We start from the raw sequence: 19,570 nt of genomic DNA, 5'->3' as shown, positions 1-19,570 counted from the left end.
AGCGAAGGAAAACTGGAGGGGGACCGCCGGACGTGTGGCACCTACCCTGTCAGAGGAGGGCCCTGGATGTTGTCGGCGGCCCAGAATAAAGGGAGGCCACCGGGGTGGAGGTCAGCCGCGGTAAAGAAAGTTAGACCGTGCGGTGTTACGGTTCCCCATGCCACGTGTGTCCATTCCCTCGCTCCCAACACCACACCACCCTCACCCTCACCCCCACACCACCCTCACCCCCACCGCCCCCACCACCCCACGGCCCGTTGTCTAATCATGCGTCTTGTCTTGTGTCTTGCAGGACCTGCTGGTGATGGGGGCAGGTCCATCCGGTGTGTCCCGCCCCCAGCCAGTGACACAGTCGAAGCACTCGCCCATCCCCCGTGAACCGAGCAGTGATGAGTGGAGCAGCTCGTATAACAGCCCTTGACCCGAGACTCAGGATACCCCGGGGCTCGAGTCCGATGTTGACACACATTTCCCGTCACAGCTGTCTCCAACACCCTCCCAGTGACACTCATCTCGGTTGGGCACTTTAGTGAAGAGGCTCCTCGGACACTATCTGGTGCGCACCACACCGCTGCTCTGGTACAGCAGGTGGAGTCACTCAATGCAGAATACCCAGCTTCTGCTTTTCTTTTACAATCATAAAATTTATGTAACTGGTCCAGGTAAAGCTCCTGGTTAATGGTGATCCCCAGGGTATTTGTGGTGCAATTGTGATGACGGTAATGCCACTGAATTTCAAGGGGTCATGGTGGTCATGGTTGGACTCGCTGTTGTTGGAGATTGTCACTGCCTGGCATGAATATTACCACTGATGAGCTGAAACCTGGATATTATCAAGGTTTTGCTGCATACACTGCGTTATTATCTGAGGAATTGTGAATGGAATCGAGCACTGGGCAATCATCAACGCACATCCCTAATTCTGACTTTTGTAATACATAACATGGAAAGATGTGTCATTTGAAACATGGAAGTCTGGCAATATCTGGTCTGAGAGAAACATGAGAGAATACAGGGAAAGATCCCACAAAGGGTTAATAGCAGCTGTAAGGAGCAGGATTATAAAATGCAGATTCCTTCTTCCAAACAGGCTTAGCAAACAGGATTTTTGTATGAAGTTAAAAACAATGGTTCACACCTTCATTGAAAGTAACCATCTTAGTAAGCATCTGGAAAAGCATAGATGAGGGTTTCAATTGAGCTAAGTGCTAAATGTAAACCTTTCAAGTCAAAACCAAGTGGATTTTAGCATACAGCTAAAAGCAATGTTTCACACCTTCATTCAAATTAACTATCTTAGTAAGCAGCTGGAAAAGAAAGGATGAGGTTCAGTTGAATTTGGTGACTGTTCTAGGTGTGAAATTCTGCTAACACCAAGTAAATTAAAGAAAATTGGAGACTATCAGTCTACGAGAAACATAATTTCAAGCTAAAATCAAAGTCAAAATTATGAGCTGAGGACACAATTGGAAAATAAAACTATAGAAATGACAGGAACCAAACCAAAATTCACACCCCTATTGAAACCAAAGCATTTTTGAATATCACAAAGGAACATTGAACATCACAAAGGAAGAATGTAATCAGATCTATGGGCGTAGGTCATGTCAAAATGAATACTTAGTCGTGTTAGAAAAATTTAGATTCATGGTACCTTTTACAATCCAAGCGAAATAAAAGTTACTTTACAATAAAGTCATAAAAACTTAATAACTGTTAGAAAGAGAATATAAACCCAGAGACCAGAGCAGGAACTACCAGAACCAGAGGGAGAGAGAGAGAGCGAGAGAAGCAGAGAAGGAACAAGAGAAGCAAGCAGAGTCAGCTCGGTCATGGGAAAGATAAGACATAGCAACCGCGCTCACTAGCGAATGCATCTAAAGAAGACCAGATTTTAAAAAGAAGATTGATTGTCAAGGTGGGCCTGAAGGTCCCTTCAACCAACCAGAAGGATCCAAAAGCAAGATCTTTTTACCTTTCTGTAAAGAAAGTGATTGCAGCTTTTAAAAGAAAAAATATAATAATAAAATATAATAATTTAACCTGAAATAGTGGTTATTCCAAAGTATACTTTACTTACTTAGCAATGCAGGACCCAGGATCGATGCTACTAAGTGGTAAGTAGATGAAATCTTCGGTGACAGTATGGGTTATACCGGGGGATAACTTGAAAATATAGTTTGACCTGAATAGCACCCACCGAAACCTGCATCGGAGTCAGGGAGTGAGAATCCCTGTTCACCATTTGGAATGTCAGCCCTTTTTGGTATAGGGGGACTTCTAAGAATAATGGTGAGTTTTCAACAACACTTTGTGAATGCAAATGTGACTATGGAGTGAAAAGGGCCAAATGAGATGGCAAAGTTGATGTGGTGGCCATGAATATAGGCAACTGAGTTGATATGAAGAGAGATTTCTGAAGGACAGGGTGTTAGTGATGTGAAAGGAGAGAGGGCAATTTGAATTGGAGTGCAGACTGAATTCACTGAAATGAGAAATCATTCAGTATAAAGACTCAAGGAGGGAAGGAGAGAGGATATCATGGAGAGAATTCAGGTTGGGGCCTGGGGAGAAGAAATACTTCAAAGAAGATGCAAGAGGGGTGGCACAAGGTGACATTTTTAAAAGATGAGACGAGCGACCAAGATGTGATTTCTGCTAAGGGCCAGTTTTGGCAGGGATGGTGGTGGAAAGTGCAAGGAGGTTTTAATAAGAGGCGAGGGGTAAGTTTTCCCTCTTGAATTGGGAGCACAGAGTCAGGATAATTCCTGATTCTGCAAACATGATTTGGGAGAAAGTGCCCCAAACCTTTGGATTCTCACTCTGGGCGGTGGGCAGTTGTTAATGTAAATCAGGCCACCAGCCCCAGAAACCCGGAGGTAGCCACAGGAGCTACTCGGTGCCAAGGAAAACTGGTTAAAAGGCCCACCTTGGTGTTTTGGGACTTCATCCCAGTTATAATACAATCAATAAAACAATAAAACAGCCCTCTGGCCCTCACTGTTCACCATTCGCACACTCTAAATTCCCCATCCCATGCCAACTCATGCCACCTCAAGGCCCCATTAGCCCCATGCCAACTTGTGCCTCCTCTACCAGCCCCCATTTCCCTTTATTGTCCCTATGCCAACTTAATGGCAACTCATACCAACTCATGAACCCACTGCCCACACCATTGTTCTTACACTCTCCATGCCAACTCATCCACTATGCAACATGGGCAAGACCTCAGGAGCCATTGTGAGAGGAAATAAAATAATGGCCCAAGTGCCTATTCCAGACTTCACTACTTTAATAAAATCTCTCATTCATAAAACATAGAACATAGAACATTACAGCGCAGTACAGGCCTTTCGGCCCGCGATGTTGCGCCGACCTGTGAAACCACTCTAAAGCCCATCTACACTATTCCCTTATCGTCCATATGTCTCTCCAATGACCATTTGAATGCCCTTAGTGTTGGCGAGTCCACTACTGTTGCAGGCAGGGCATTCCACGCCCTTACTACTCTCTGAGTAAAGAACCTACCTCTGACATCTGTCTTCTACCTATCTCCCCTCAATTTAAAGCTATGTCCCCTCGTGCTAGACATCACCATCCGAGGAAAAGGGAAAAACACATTCAGCGTATTTGAATTCTTTCAAATCGTTAATCACTTCAAGAAACAAACATTTCCTTCATGTATTTAACCCCTCATGCAAACAAACATTTGCATTCATAGCTCCACATCAAAGACTTTCAAGCCACTTTGAGCTGTCAATAAAACTGTGCTTTTCCAGACCCCTCTTGTGATAATGATAGGTTTTGGAATCAGTCATACAACATGATGTCATGCCAGCAGGAATCACTACTGCTCACCAGCAGTCGAGATGCCCACGTCAGGGGCGTGGAGGCCAGTGTAGCCTCCCAGGTGGTTAGGGACATGGCTAGGACCCTGGCACTACCAGGTTGGTAAGTCAGGGGCGAGGCCAGGGATCAGGGGGCAGGGTGCCCATGGAAGTGCCCACTAAGTGGGGATGCTGGCGATGGTGGTGAGCGGGTGGCTCTGAAGCTTCGATGCCGGCAATGGTGGTGGGGAGGGGGCCTGTACTTCCACTTTGAGGTTTGGATCACCCTTTAAAAATGTCGGCCCGATCTCTGTAGAGCCGGTTTGCTGACTCTATGAGGCCGCGCCCTGCTAAGCACACACCCCTGTTTTTTTTTAAACAAAGTGGAGGGAAAACCTGGGTGTTTCTCTTTTCAAGCAGATCCAGAAAACTTGCCATTTTCTGGGGAGAATTCCACCCTTATAGTGAGCTGCATAGTTATATTTATAATCACCGTGACAGCTCTTCCTTGGAAAGTTCAAGTCTCCCAATTGCTAAATCCTTTACCTTGTTTTCTTGGATGTTCAAAATCATATTCAAGTAGCATATTAAAATTGTTCATTGATGTTTCCCCGATAAGTGTGATTAGATGCACAGATTTTGAAGCAATGCTGCTTACCTATGTCTTGCAGGTCAGGAAGAAAGGATGCCGGGATATCCTTCAGCTGAACCTTCCAAGTAACGTTCACTCCTAAACTGTCTGTGCTCAAACATCCAACTGAGACAGTGGAGTCATCACAGGCTGGGATCAACAATGTTTTGCCGGGAACAGTCACCTAAAAAAAAGATAGGGATATTCAGTGTTCCCATTTTCTCCTTGGAGTTGTTTTGACGGTCTTTCGATGTATTTTCGAAAGGTGAGGTGCTTTAAGAGGATGAAGACCGCCAGCACGAGAAATCGAATTCCTTTCCAGTTTGGGGACCCAGTATCCAGGACTACCCAGGTCAGCTACAGCACAGGTTAAATAGAGAATACAGCTGATCTATCAAAATTTACAAGTTCATACATAGCACATGGTAAATGCAGAGTAAGGAATCCCCTCATTCACTCTTACTGTGCCTCAATGTCAACATTGAGAGAACATCATCTACTACACTATCTGTGAAATCTTCCATTTCCAGTTTTACTTATAGCCTCCATTTAGTGTCTTCTCTTGTGTAAAAATAATGTACATCCTTTTGTTTTGTTACCATTCTCAAGATCGAGACAGCACAGACAAGGTGCTGGATTCTCCAAAAATGGGGCTATGTCCCCACGCCAGCTCCTACGTCTTCTGGTCTTATGGGTTATACTAGCCCAGCTCTTCTATTTGATAGTAAAGCATCTACAAGTTCCTAGCTTTGGTCTCGAAAAGGGGTAAAACAGAACAGTTTAGCTGCTGATCATTATCCAGGGACCTGTGCTGCAAAATATTAAAGTTCAGGCATAGGGCAAGGACAAAGCTAAGTTCAGATGTCAAAAAGTAAGTTAATAACACTGTAGGGTTCCTATGCAAGGTGGCAAAAAAACTGCCAAGGTCTATGTAATACCACACGCAAAGCAACATCTTGAGAAGAAAGCAGAAAATTGATTAACAAAATAATATTTTTATATCAGCACCTGAATGTGACATAATCCTCTGGCTTGCAGATCATCAGCAATGAAGGTATTAAATGCCTTCAGTAATCCTGAATAATCACTGCTGCATGCTTTTCCAGAAGGTAGCAGAAGTCGAAACTGTCTTTGGGCCTCAGCCACTTGGAATAGGTTGATTTCTGTGAGGTAAAACACATATTTCATCAAGGAAGTTTCTAAAATCACGCTTATAAACCACATGTTCTTACTGCAGAACACCCATCAGGATAATACTGGAGTATTGCATTTGATTCTTCTCATTGACACTGAGGGACACTGTACCAAAAGTCTCAAATTAAATAAGTTGCATTATTGGAGTCACAATTCCAACAACCAGGGAGATTAATTTCAACATAGAAATAGAAATACATAGAAGTTACAAGATGGAAACAAACCATTTGACCAAATCAGTCCCTATTAGCATTTACCTTCTATGTAAGCAAAGAGTTCTACTTAATTGGCTTGCCCTTTTCCCATACCCCTTCAAGCCCTGTTCCTTCATTCACCTACATAATCTAATTGCAATTATTGACAAAGTTCTGCCTCAACTAACTCTGGAAATGAATTCTACAGCTCTGCTATTCTCCATATTGAGAAGTTTCTTGTGTGCTTTATATCACTATCATTTCAGCTTGTATTTATGACTATCAATTTTGCTCCATGACCAGTTGACTGGATGAGTAATTCTGTGGTATCAAAAATCTTGGTTAATTGTCCCCTCCACATGCCCCGTGAAACATTGAGTCATCTGGGAATGATATTATCCAGTGAAATCTGCGGTGAAATTCTCCCGTCTGGGACTAAGACCCGTGGCAGGACAGGAACGTGGAATGTTTCTCACTGCGGAGGCTGGGCGGGAAAGCACGTCATATCTTCTGGCCCTGACCTCAATAATTATGCACCTGGGGGCTTTGCGCTGTATTCCATGGTGGGGCGGGAAAGAAGACGTGGGTCCCGCCTTCACATCTGGATGTCATACTGAAAAAGGCTGCACAGTGCTTAGCACTGCTGCCTCACAACGCCAGGGACACAAGTTCAATTCCGGCCTTGCGTGAGTTTCTGTGTGGAGTTTGTCTTTCTCCTCGTGTCTGCGGGGTATTCTTCCGGATGCTCCAGTTTCCTCCCACAGACCAAAGATGTGCACGTTAGGTGGATTGTCCGTGATAAAATTGCCCCTAGGGCAGCACGGTGGCGCAGTGGGTTAGCCCTGCTGCCTCGCGGGGTCGAGGTCCCAGGTTCGATCCCGGCTCTGGGTCACTGTCCGTGTGGAGTTTGCATGGGTCTCCCCGTGTTTGCATGGGTTTCGCCCCCACAACCCAAAGATGTGCAAGGTAGGTGGATTGAACACACTAAATTGCCCCTTAATTGTAAAAAAAATTAATTGGGTACACAAAATTTATTTTTTTAAATTATTTTTAAAAATAAAAAAAATAAAATTGCTCCTAAGTGTCCAAAGAGGCGCAGGTTAGGTCGGATTACTGGGGAGTTGGCCTGGGTAGGATGCTCTTTCAGAGGGTTGGTACAGACTCGATGGGCTGAATGGCCTCCTTCTGCATTGTAGGGATTCTATGATTCTCTGAAGACGCATAACATCGTGTATCCACTGTTGAAGAAAAAAGATTAACCCCCTAAAAAAAGAAGATGGATCTCCAGGAACACTGTGCAACTGGAAGATGGAACTCCTCATGGCACTGAACCAAGTGCTCATGATGCTGAGCTGGGAAGGTGAGTAGTGACGTCAAACTTGACTTGAACAGCCTCTTTACCCTGGGATAGCCACGTGCTTCACAGACACTGGCAACTAAATCAGGAGGAGGTATGGGGAAAAAGGCAAGTAAGCAAGAGGAGAAGAGGGGATTTGGGAAGAGGGTTGAGTGAGTGAGTAAGGGTTTGAGAAGAGGGGCTCAGAATGAGTTACTGGGGAGAGGGGGATTGGGATGAGGGTTTGTGTGTGTGTGTGTGTGGGTGGGTGGGAGAAGTGTATTCAGTCATCAGACAATATGGAGAGTTTGGCTAAAACCCACATCAAGTAATGGCATTTTTACAATGTGCTTTAAAAAGAACAAATGTTCATATTCATATGATTCATATAATATATGAACTTTGTCAATTACATCCTCAATGTTACTATGCTGCTTTGTTGCTGATTTGTTTTTGCTGGCATTTGGGGTCACATTAATTTTCAGGAGTTAAAATAGGGTCACTTTGGAAAGTAGTTTGGGAGCACTGTTGTAGCTAGTGCTTGAAAGGAGTGGGACTGTGGAAATGAAAGGCTTTCATTTGTTCACTGATTTCACATGTTATAGACTTTTGAAGTAAAACCAATGGTACTTACTCTGGCAGGCCGCTGGATGTGGGAATTCTGTCATCCACATTCCATTCTGTACGTTACATACAAACCTTCCCCCATTAAATGCACTATGATAGCCTTGACGACATTTTAGCTGGCAATGCTGCAGAGACTGACCAGTGGAAAAATCCTGACATAAAACAATGCCATCTGATACAGCAAGAGCATCGAAGGGTAGTGCACACTGAGGGCCTGGGGAAACAAAACAGTGCGAGTTTGGCAACCACTCGTAATTAGACCCCTCATTCAAAAAATAATCACATATCTATTTCCATCAGTGAAAGATGAAGTAGATTTTCTCTGTGAGTTCTCCCCATTTCTCGCAAATGATGGTGCTGTTCCATCGAGATACATGTTGAAGTTATTCTAATAGATGAGGAGATCGCTCATAGAATTCTACACAAATATTCCGTGCAGGTTTCTCCATTATTGGACTATGTCCCCCACGCCGGGGTCAAAACAGTAGAGTTTTAGGCCCGAAAAACCTGGATCAAAAACATTTGAAACAACTTGAACATCAAAAAATTCTGGCGGCTAAGGACAAAAGGACCCAAAAGACAAAAACAGTTCGGAACAGTATCCTTATTTCCCCATGTTTTTTCTGAGCAGCCCCAACAAAAACAGATAATTCATCCTTGCCTGCCCTGTGTAAAGCCATACAGGTCTGCAGCCACGTGAGAAAACACAACAGATGCATGCAATAAACAGCCATTTTGATAATGAAAGAAAATGAGGGCAGATGACCAAAAGTTTGGCCCAAGGGGTAGGTTTTAAGGAATATCTTAAACTAACATAGAGAGGTAGAGAGAGAATTCCAGAGCTGAAGGCATGGCCACCAGTTGTGGAGCAATTAAAATTAGGGAGACTCAAGAAGTCAGGAATAAAAGAGCGGCGATTTCTCACAGCTTTGTAAGGTTGGAGGAAACTACAGAGTTAAGGAGGGACACGGTCATGAAGACATTTGAAAACAAGGATGAGGGTTTGGTGCAAGTTATGTCAAAGTCAGCAGAGTTTTGGATGGCCTCTTATTTACAGAAGGTAAAATGTGGAAGATCAATCAGGAATGCATTGGAATCGGCAAGTCTAGAAGTAGCAGAAGCATGGACGAGGGTTTCAGCAGCAGATGAGTTAAAGCAGGGCAATGCTCCAGAGCTGAAAGTGGGTGGTATTAGTGACGGTGTGGACATGTGGTTGGAAACTTATCTCAGGGTCAAATATGACATCATGGTTGTGAAGTGTGATTCAGCCTCAGACAATTGCTAGATTGAGGGATGGAACCTGTGACCAGGGTGAGGGGCTTGTGATGGAGACCGAAGTTTAATTGAAGGAAATTTTCACTCACTAATACCGGATGTTGGGCAATCAGTCTTATAGACAGGGGAAGAGTTGGGAGAGGTTAATCTGGGTATCTGAGTGCGGGAATTGACATTGGCCCATAACTCCCGACGGACTTACTCATGCTAGGATTGCAAACCCCTGTCTCGCTCAACCTTCCTGACTCAGGCTGGGTGTGACAGGAGCAGTGAAGCACACCCCAGGCATGGATTAACTGGGGCACAGAGAGGTAAGAAGCACTCCCTTTACTAGTTGCCGCAATGGAGATGTTTAAGGGATAGTTAAAAGTTAAGTGGTTCTGGAAACTGGGGGGGGGGGGGAATTGACTGGAGGGTGGGGGGCAATCCGGTGAGGGGTAGGGATCACTCTGGGAGAGCCGATAGGAGGGGCCAGCCTGGGAGGTGGAGGGAGGGGAGATTCGGACTGGGGGGGGGGGGTTAGTCCAGGAGGGAGAGGGGTCGAACCAGAGGAGGGTCTGAGAGAGACTGAGGGTCAGTCTGGGAGAGGGGAGATGTCAGACCGGGGTGGGAGGTTGCGGTCAGTGCAGGAGAGGAGGGATCAGTTCAGAAGGGGGAGGATTCCTAAATGCAGAGCTGAGGAACCAGGAAGTTATGGGTCAATGTATTTTCTGTTGATGTCACCGAGGAGTGGCTTGGAGATAAGAAATTGAAGGGAGTTGATCCTTCAGGGCCACCAGAGGTAAATGCTGAAGTCGAAGAAGAAACCCATTGCAGGTGATCCTTGGACTGCCAATACATAGTTAAGAATGGAACCAGTTAAGTTACGTCCCACCCATCTGACTGAAGATGACAGCTTCATTAGTTACTTTCCACCACCATCGTAGGCCCATCAGATATTCTCTATTATATTACTATCACATCTTCACTGGATGCTCTCCACCTCTCCAGGAGGTCCAGGCAACTTACGTTTGCAAGCAGGTTTTAATCCAGTTGTTGTATTGACTTGTGTTTCAGGAATTTCTTCCCCATTTGTAAAGACACACCAGCACCTCCCTTTGTCCTGATCACACTGTACGGCTGAGAAGGAAGTATCAAACTCTTCACAAACTGGGATGTACCCAATCCCCACTTCCTGGTGCATGACTTGGTTTTTCAGAATTTCACATCTGCTTGGACCTAGTGGTTGGAAAGGAGGCGAACGTTAGTTTGAGTTTGCATTAGTTCATTTAAGAGTTCACTAATAGGATTAGTTTGATGATCACCAGGATTTTGTCTGGTATGGAGGGTATTAGCTATGAGGAGAGATTGAATAAACTGGGATTGTTCTCCCTAGTAAGACAGAGGCTGAGGGGCGATCTAATAGAGGTTTATAAAATTATGAGGGGTATAGATAGGGTGAACAGTTGGAGGTTTTTCCCAGGGCGGAAATGACAATTACAAGCGGGCACAAGTTCAAGGTGGGTGGGGGGAAAGGTTCAGTGGAGATGTGCGGGGGATGTTTTTTATACAGAGGGTGGTGGTGGCCTGGAATGCACTGCCAAGTGAGGTGGTTGAGGCAGATACATTAGTGATCTTTAAGACTTATCTAGAAAGACACATGAGCAGACAGGGGAGAGAAGGATACAGGCGATTGGTCTAGATAGGACACGTGATCGGCACAGATTTGGAGGGCCGAAGGGCCTGTTCCTGTGCTGTACTGTTCTTTGTTCTTTGAACAACATTCAGGCTAGGACTGATAAATGGCAAGTAACATTTGTGCTACCTAAGTGTCAGGCAATGACCATCTCCAACAAGAGAGAATCTAATCATCTGCCCTTGGACAGAAAGTGGGAAACTATAGGCCAGTTAGCTTAACATCTGTCATTGGAAAAATATTAGAAGGTGTTATTAAATAAGTAAAAGTAAGAAGTCTGACAACACCAGGTTAAAGTCCAACAGGTTTGTTTCAAGCACTGCTCCTTCCTCAGGTGTAAATAGGTTATAGCGGCACTTGGATAAGCTCAAGGTAATCATGGTTTTCTGAAATGTATATCATGTTTAAACAACTTATTGGAGTTCTTTGAGGAAGAACATGTGCTGTGGATAAAGGGGAACAGGTGGATGTACTGTACTTATATTTCCAGGCAGCATTTGATAAAGTACTACATCAAAGGTCATTGTAGGAAATAAAAACTGGTGGCAAGGATGGAGGATTTGACAATCAATGAGATTTTGGGGGAGACAGTGATCATGAAGAAACACTGTCACTTGCTCTCATATTCACATCCACCAGGACAGACAATGACACTCAATTTACTTGAGAGGATAACTGGGAGGCACAATCTTCAAGCGATGAGACACCGAGAATGAATGGCCTTCAAGCAGGGCAGGATGCAAGGTGCCAGAGGGCCATGTCATCCTCACGTCAAGCTGCAGAGCACCAGAAAGGGGCTATGTTGGTTACCTTCCCCCCTCCTAACACCCCCTTGTAGCCATCTGGGATGGCCACTTACAACCAGGAACAGAGAAGGTCGCAAAGCATAGCGGGAAAAATTCAGGCAGGCTCAGAGCCTGAAATGTTTATTTGCGAGTGAGGAATCCAGACAGTATCGAAACGCCGACCAATTATCATTTTGATGGACCGATTAGCATTTGATGGCCCATCTCCGCCAGACAAAGGACTGGTACTTGAGCGACCGGTACTGTCCCAGACATTTCGGTGCCACTCCCTGTACTAGGGAAGCGTAAACAACAGGGTCAGTGACCACTTGGGACACGCCCAGCCATCCAGGCACCTGCCCATTTATTGGTTCGAATAGAACATAGTGAGCGGGGATTACCCAATTAGTGGGGTCCAAACTGAAGGACCGCCCAAAAGAGAGCAAAAATCCCCAAGCATAAGAAGAGAGTCCACCATGTGTTCGGCCTCTCTTGGACCTGGCGCTCTGGCAACGTCTACCTCCAATTGCAGCACCACCAGAAGCAAGTTCAAGTTCAACGCCCACTACCAGACGGATGAGCCCAGCTGAGCAGCAGTTACTTCTATAGACCCGATAGACCCAGAATCGAACAACGGCCACTGTTCCTCTGACCTAAGCCGGGTGCCTGAAGTTAAGTACAGGTTGTCATAGTCGATAGGTGTAGTTTAACTAGCAGTGTTTATGTTGCATGATTAATTGTGTGTAAATAAAGCACCCTTGAATTTGAACTAACTAACTGGTGTTTGGCTCTTTGATCGATAGCCGGTTGAACCTGGTGGTGGTATCATTTGATACCTGGCAACTCTGAGCATTGGAATATTGATATCCAAAGGAAGGAAGGCAACCACACTGACTGCCATATTTACAGTAGGTAAAAAAGGCAACAGTTATTGGCGACATCTGACGGGACTCGACTCAGAAGTGACCGTGTCACTCCGAGAGAACCCACAAAAATGATTGAATTAGAAATCCAAATTGGCAAAGTAAAAGAAACCACAAGCGAAACCAGTATTGATCAAACCTCCAGAATTCGGAAGTGTGTAATTTGCATGCGTACTAACAAAGGGATATAAGGTAAACTCGATAGATTTTGTTACGAGAAACTTTCGGGAGCTGTGTAAACCGGAAAATAGCTTGAGCCGTACCCGTGTTTGCACCACCGCTTTATTCCCCCTTGTTCCAAATTCCCGGTAGAGACAGAGATAATCGTAGGGATGGCAATGAAAGCACTGCAATGCCTTATGCATCCACAAAAGCCCGAGGTCGCAGTGACCAACAGAGCAGAACAGTGTCCCATATGGGAGGAAGAGATTAGGAGATACCTAAAGGGGAAAGGATGGCCCCTATGGTCGGAATTTTGCGCGAATGAGGAAACAGGTCCTGGCAGCATAGGAGACTTGGTGGGACAGCCTAACCGAGGTCCACAAAAATAATTTGAGTAAGATTCGCAAGCCGATGGCAATCGTGTCCTGCTTGGCACAATTGCGAGGCACAGAGGAGGTTATGAGGATGCTCCGTAGACAGCTTGAGGAGAAAGAAAGAAGTAGAGAGGGAAACATTAGCGAGTGTGAGAGATTAAATGTGCCACTCCGGGAGCAGCCAGCAGCGAAGGACAAGGAGATGGATGATGTCAAGAGGGCACACCAATCTTGTCTCGCCCACCTCAGCAGCTTCCAGATTCAATACGATAAGGCCTAGCAGGACACGCCACGTGCAGTACTGGTAAGAGAGGAAACAGAGAACCAGGTAGAACAGTTGAGGAAACAATGTGAGGAAACAATGTGAGGAACCGACAGAATACCCTTCGTCGTCCAGTACTTCCCCGGAGCAGAGAAACTATGTCATCTTCTTCACAGCCTTCAACACATCATTGATGACGATGAACATCTTGCCAAGGTCATCCCCACACCCCCACTACTTGCCTTCAAGCCACCGCGCAACCTCAAACGAACCATTGTTTGCAGCAAACTACCCAGTCTTCAGAACAGTGACCACGACACCACACAACCCTGCCATGGGATTCTCTGCAAGACGTGCCAGATCATAGACATGGATACCACTATTACACGTGAGAACACCACCCACCAGGTACGCGGTACATACTCGTGCGACTCGGCCAACGTGGTCTACCTCATACGCTGCAGGAAAGGATGTCCCGAAGCGTGCTACATTGGCGAGACCATGCAGATGCTGCGACAACGAATGAACGGACATCGCGCAACAATCACCAGGCAGGAATGTTCCCTTCCAGTCGGAGAACACTTCAGCAGTCAAGCGCACATTCAGCCTCTGATCTCCGGGTAAGCGTTCTCCAAGGCGGTCTTCAGGGCGCGTGACAAAGCAGAATCGCCGAACAGAAACTTATAGCCAAGTTCCGCACACATGAGTGCGGCCTCAACCGGGACCTGGGATTCATGTCACATTACATTCATCCCCCACCACCTGGCCTGCAAAATCCTACCAACTGTCCTGGCTTGAGACAATTCACACCTCTTTAACCTGGGGTTACCCAATCTCTGGATCTGTAAAGATTTAATCACCTGCTAATGCTCGCATTCCAAGCATTGTTTGGCATCTTTGAATTTGTCTATATATGTGTTTCTGGAACATACCTCTTCATTCACCTGAGGAAGGAGCAGCGCTCTGAAAGCTAGTGACATCGAAACAAACCTGTTGGACTTTAACCTGGTGTTGTAAGACTTCGTACTGTGCTCACCCCAGACCAACGCCGGCATCTCCACATCATGAGGATTTAAAGGCAGCCCTCCGAGCACTTCACAGTTCCACCACGGAACAGAGTTCGATGGATCATTCCAAGTGCAGGCAGCAAATTGCAAGATTGCAATCACTGCTAGCCGTTCAGAATGGGTTCAGAGATACCTTTGGCTAGATCAGGAAGATGGCCCTGATTGGCAGGAACTTAGTGAAACGGCCCAACGATACGTGAATGAGACAGAAAATCAGAAGAGAGCCCCCCAGGCCCCGAAAAGGAAAGCACCTGCACCACCGACTGCATAGGCAGCGCCCAGCCCAATGAATCCCATCACCACACAGTGCAGGGTGACCACGGAAGACCAACCCGATTTTGTGTACACCACCTCACTAACCATCACCCAGTTAAGAGATGCCCGTGATAAAATTGAGACTTTTCACCCCACATCAGACCCACATCACTTTTTCGAACGAGTTAAGCGACAACTCCTCATGTACGGTTTGGACGAGCAGGCAGAGGTTGATGTGTTAGGCAGGTCGGTTCGGTGTGGACTGTACTTGATGCAGTGATGCGGGAAACAGACCTCGAACACTGTAGAAGATCCAACAAGGGTTTATTGAACGATAGCACTAACATACATATTTAACTGTAGGTCGACACTATACTGAACTGACTGGAGACCTTGTACTAGCCTGACCAGACTTACTGGCTACCACATGGTGTTCGCACTGTGCTAGCTCGTGGACTCTGACTGTCTCAGTGGCTGGGTCCAGAGAGAGCGGGAAACCTAGTGCCCTCTGGCTTTATAGTGGTAGTGTCCTGTCTGGTGATTGGCTGCACTGTGCTGTGTGCTTACTGGTCATCCTGTATGTCAATCACTGCCTGCCTGCACTTCATTATATACATGCGTGAATATTATGACAGAGGTAAAGCTCATAGTGATGTGCCTAGACCCGCCAGTTAATTCGGCCCTTCCCAACCCACAAAATGTAGGAGGAGGTAGCCTCCAAGAGATGAAAATAGCCATTTTAGATGCCATTGGCTACAATAGAGGAGACCCGGTAGAAGGACTCAACCGGTGCAGGCAGACAGAAAAAGGGAGAGCATCCAACAGCATTTGCTGGACACCTCTGGATCCACTTTACCGCTGCATTCGGTGAGTTAGTCCGCGCTCATTTATCAGCAGACGATACGGCCAAATGGACCTGTACTCTAGTATCGCATGCCACTGAGGCAGGACAGAAGGCATGTGCCAATTATGACCCCTCAGACCCGGCACACAATGAAGTGTGGTTACTGAAGCGATTATCCAGAGCTTGGGAACAGTCCCTACAGAGAAAGACAGAGCAGGAAAGAGTAGATGCCACAATGAATATATTAAGGGCGCACCAAGACCCTGCATGGGTAAATGAAGGCAGAAGGATCACACATCACCCTAAAGCGCAGGAATGTTACAATTGTGGACAGAAAGGACATTACGCACGAAAATGCCAAGCCCCCCTGAAACAGTAATGGAATCAGCCAACAAATGCCCCCCTAGGAACAATGCCAGACCCATCCACAGCGTTAGCGCCCGAGCAGATAATTTGGCCATAAACGGCACCGATTGACGGTTTTCGGGCTCCCCAACCTGGGTCTGCGATACCCTTTGGGATAAGTTCGGAAGACCGGTAGTTGCAGGCACAGTCCGGGGACACCCAGAAGAGTTCCTTTGGGACACAGGAGGGTCCCGAACCACATTAAACTCCTCCACGATGTACCAGCTAGGTATATGGCCCACTACAGACACCATTACTCTTAGTGGCTTTACAGGTTACCTCCAGCAGGGACACACCACAGCTCCTGGGGATGTACAGATCGGTAACATTAAAACAAAACACTCGGTCGTTTTGGTCGATTTACCCCAGACAGCAGAACACATCTTGGGGATAGATTTTATGAGTGCACACAACCTTTCTTTCGACCCCGTAAATAAGTGTGTGTGGAAAATGGCTAGAGCAGCACGAGCCCCCGCCACGCTCACAGTAGGAGACTACGCACACAGGATTAGCTCAGTGGGAGAGTACTGGTTTGATCCACAAACTATTACCATCGACAAAGCGGTTAGAGAGGTTTGAAAAGACATAAAGCATCGTTTGCCCAGCACAAGCACGACTGCGACAAACTTCCAGGCGTGGTTAACATTACAGGTCCCGATCCTAAGCCCCAGAAACAATACGGCTTCCCCCAGCAAGCCGAGGGAGAGATAGCCAAAGTAATCCAGAGTTTATTAAACCAAGGAGTGATTCGACCTGCAGCATCAATGAACAATGCCCCGATTTGGCCCGTACGGAAACCAGATGGTTCATGGTGACTGACCATCGATTACAGGGAATTAAACAAAGTAACTCTGTTAGCAGCCCCCACCGTTGCCACGAGTCCCGAGACCATGTTAAAACATGGACTTGAGTCAAACGTTTTCACGGTTTTGGACATTAGCAATGGCTTTTGGTCCATTCCATTGGACAAAACGTGCCAGTACAAGTTTGCGTTCACGTTCCAGGGACAGCAGTACACGTGGGCGTGCCTTCCACAACGCTTCCACAACTCCCCCTCCATTTTTCACAGACAATTGGCGAACGGCTTATCAAAATTTTCCCGACCTGAATGCCTTGTTCAGTATGTGGATGACTTGTTCCTACAGACTGACACCAAGGAAGAGCACATTTCGCTTCTTTCGGAATTATTAGGACTCCTCAAAGAAATTGACCCCAAGAAGGCCCAAATTCTCCAGGAAAATATCACTTATTTAGGTACGGTCATCACGCATGGTAAGCGTGAAATAGAACAGAAATGGATAGATTCGATTATAAGATTGCCCTTGCCCCAAAATGTTACAGCACTCCGGTCATTTTTAGGACTGGTCGGTTACTGCAGGAACCACATAGATGCATCACAAAAGCAGCCCCACTTTCCGAGCTCCTTAAGAAACAGGCCTCATGGAAATGGCTTCCACAGCACATGGATGCCGTAGACACATTGAAACGCGCCCTGAGCACAGCCCCCGCTTTGCAGGCCCCAGATCCACACTCCCCATACGCGATATAGGTAGCGACCACCGACCGAACCCTTTCGGCCGTTAGCCTACAGGAAAGGCACGATCGTTTAGGACCCATAGCCTATGCCTCACGAGTTTTAGATCCAGTAGAGCAGGGATTTTCAGCCTGCGAAAGGCACCTGCTAGCAGTTTTCAAGGTGGTACAGTACTTCTCGTACATAACCGGACTCAACCCCGTAACCATTCTGACCGAGCACACCACGACACAGCTTTTATTAGATGGTGGACTAAAAGACGGCACAGTAAGCCAAATTCGAGCAGCGCGATGGACCCTACTCCTACAAGGACCTGACATTACCATAAAACGGACAAAAACGCACAAGTTTCTGGCCGACAATTTGCACTATGCAGGAACCCCACATGAGTGCGAGATCATAGCCCCCAAGCACAATGGTAATGGCAGACAGCGGAGACCCACCCGCTGACAACCCAATCCCGCCCTCCCCAGCCAGGACAGCACGTCCACAGGCACGACCTTGACCCCGCCCCCAGAGTCAAATTTCACCCTAACACTCAATTCGGCTGCTAGCGACAGTGACAGCGATAGCGATAGCACAACTGATGCCCTTGAGAGACCTGAACAATGGAAACACAAACCAGGCCTCAGTCACTATAGCCCCAGTGACACCGACCACGTTATGTTCAGCCCCTTAGAGACAATTTATTTGCCGTTACCAGAACCTGACCCACCACCCGAGGATAGCGACACCCCCATTGCCCCTACCGCCCTGCAGAACACGAAACATTGGCACAGCGACAATTCCTGTCGTCTGACACGGAATGACGAGATGGACCCCACATCGGCACACGCCACATTGGCACTAAAACTCCATGCATGAGTTTGGCACCTGGGAGATGGTGATGACTCCGAGTCTGACTCCCACCATGGTAACCCCTTTGAGACCCTTTTCGGAATGGAACCTTGAGGTGTCCAGATGATGAGAGAAAGGAACCGATTGAGATTTACGGTGTCCTATACTCTGATGGAACCTGCCCGCTTTCTTCTTTGGTTTGTTTTTTAACGTATTTTCTCTCTCTTGTACGGTTTTATGTGTCGGCCTCACAAAAAATTTCTTGATACAGTAATGACTACTCTTCTGACGCCACATGGCAGTTAAAGAAACAAGTTTGCTGAAGCCCATATATCCCCAAATTCTTACCGCTCCTGGAAGGTCACTCAGGCAGTGGAGTAACGGCACTTATCCCCGCCCTGCCTGAGGACCCCCTATACATTTGGTCAGCCAAGCTCGGGTAGTGGAGCAACAGCACTGATCATTGCCTACCCGGGGATTCCACACAATCTTGCCCTGCCGCAGCTCACACGCACCTCATTCGGAGAATTATTTTTGAAACTCTTTTGCTGTTCTTTTTGCAACTGTGGTTTAAAGAATGCACTTTTGCCACAACTTCTGCCCCTTTCCAGCAACCCTTCGGTTGCTATCCCCCCACCTGCTATTTACATGTTCAAATCACTTGGTTGAAATGAGTTTGCAGAGGACGGAGAAATTGTCCACCCATCAAACACAGGCTGAGAGAGTGCTCGCACTGTGACAGAATTTTCTTTCGGTTGTCTTGTCTCCCAAATGGTTGTTTTAAAAAAAATGAGGGAGTCACATATGGTGACGATTCTAAATGGGAAATTGATGTTAAGGAGAAACAGACAGACAAACGAGATATTAAGTAACAAGATAATAACAGATATTATGCTTGTAGCCCCAGGAAAATACGGAGATACCTGAAGACAGAGAAAAATACGGGCAAGATGAAGATGAACTGATGATCTGCATCATGACCGTCGCTGGAACAATACAGTTGCGCGCGTTACCCACCCTACACCCCACACCACACAGGCCCTAAACATAACTACCCAACACGACACCCTAGCCCAGACATGACACCACACATAGACACAGCCACTGATACTCCCAGATGGTGTGTGAATATCATAAAATGGTACTCCCTGTCATACACAGTAGAAGCCCTGCTGGTGATAGCTATACTTTGCAGTGTCATCCAGACGATCAGACTTCGGAAATGGTGAAGGAGAGCCTCCCGCCCTCCAGTATACACACTTAGAGCCCCTTTCCTGAGACTCCCGCAAACCCCACACTCTTTCTGAACCTTCCTCCCTAATAGATTCCGCGGTTGTTGTTTTTTTTGTTAATAAAGTTACTT

The 19,570-nt window shown here is 46.5% G+C and overlaps 1 protein-coding gene across 1 annotated transcript in view; it reads right to left on the bottom strand.

Moving 5' to 3' along the window:
• tg (thyroglobulin) overlaps positions 1–19,570 on the bottom strand; it is a 613,433-nt gene that overhangs the window by 486,168 nt on the left and 107,695 nt on the right. Inside the window, exons 17-20 of the mRNA XM_072468601.1 lie at positions 10,093–10,302; positions 7,817–8,023; positions 5,467–5,621; positions 4,486–4,642 (exon numbers count right to left, since the gene is read on the bottom strand). Coding sequence (XP_072324702.1) covers positions 4,486–4,642; positions 5,467–5,621; positions 7,817–8,023; positions 10,093–10,302 — 729 coding nt within the window. The remainder of the gene's footprint in view (positions 1–4,485; positions 4,643–5,466; positions 5,622–7,816; positions 8,024–10,092; positions 10,303–19,570) is intronic.

Source organism: Scyliorhinus torazame, chromosome 11, assembly GCF_047496885.1.
Source record: "Scyliorhinus torazame isolate Kashiwa2021f chromosome 11, sScyTor2.1, whole genome shotgun sequence".
Taxonomy (NCBI): Eukaryota; Metazoa; Chordata; class Chondrichthyes; order Carcharhiniformes; family Scyliorhinidae; genus Scyliorhinus; species Scyliorhinus torazame.
This window is presented reverse-complemented; position numbering and strand designations above follow the sequence as displayed.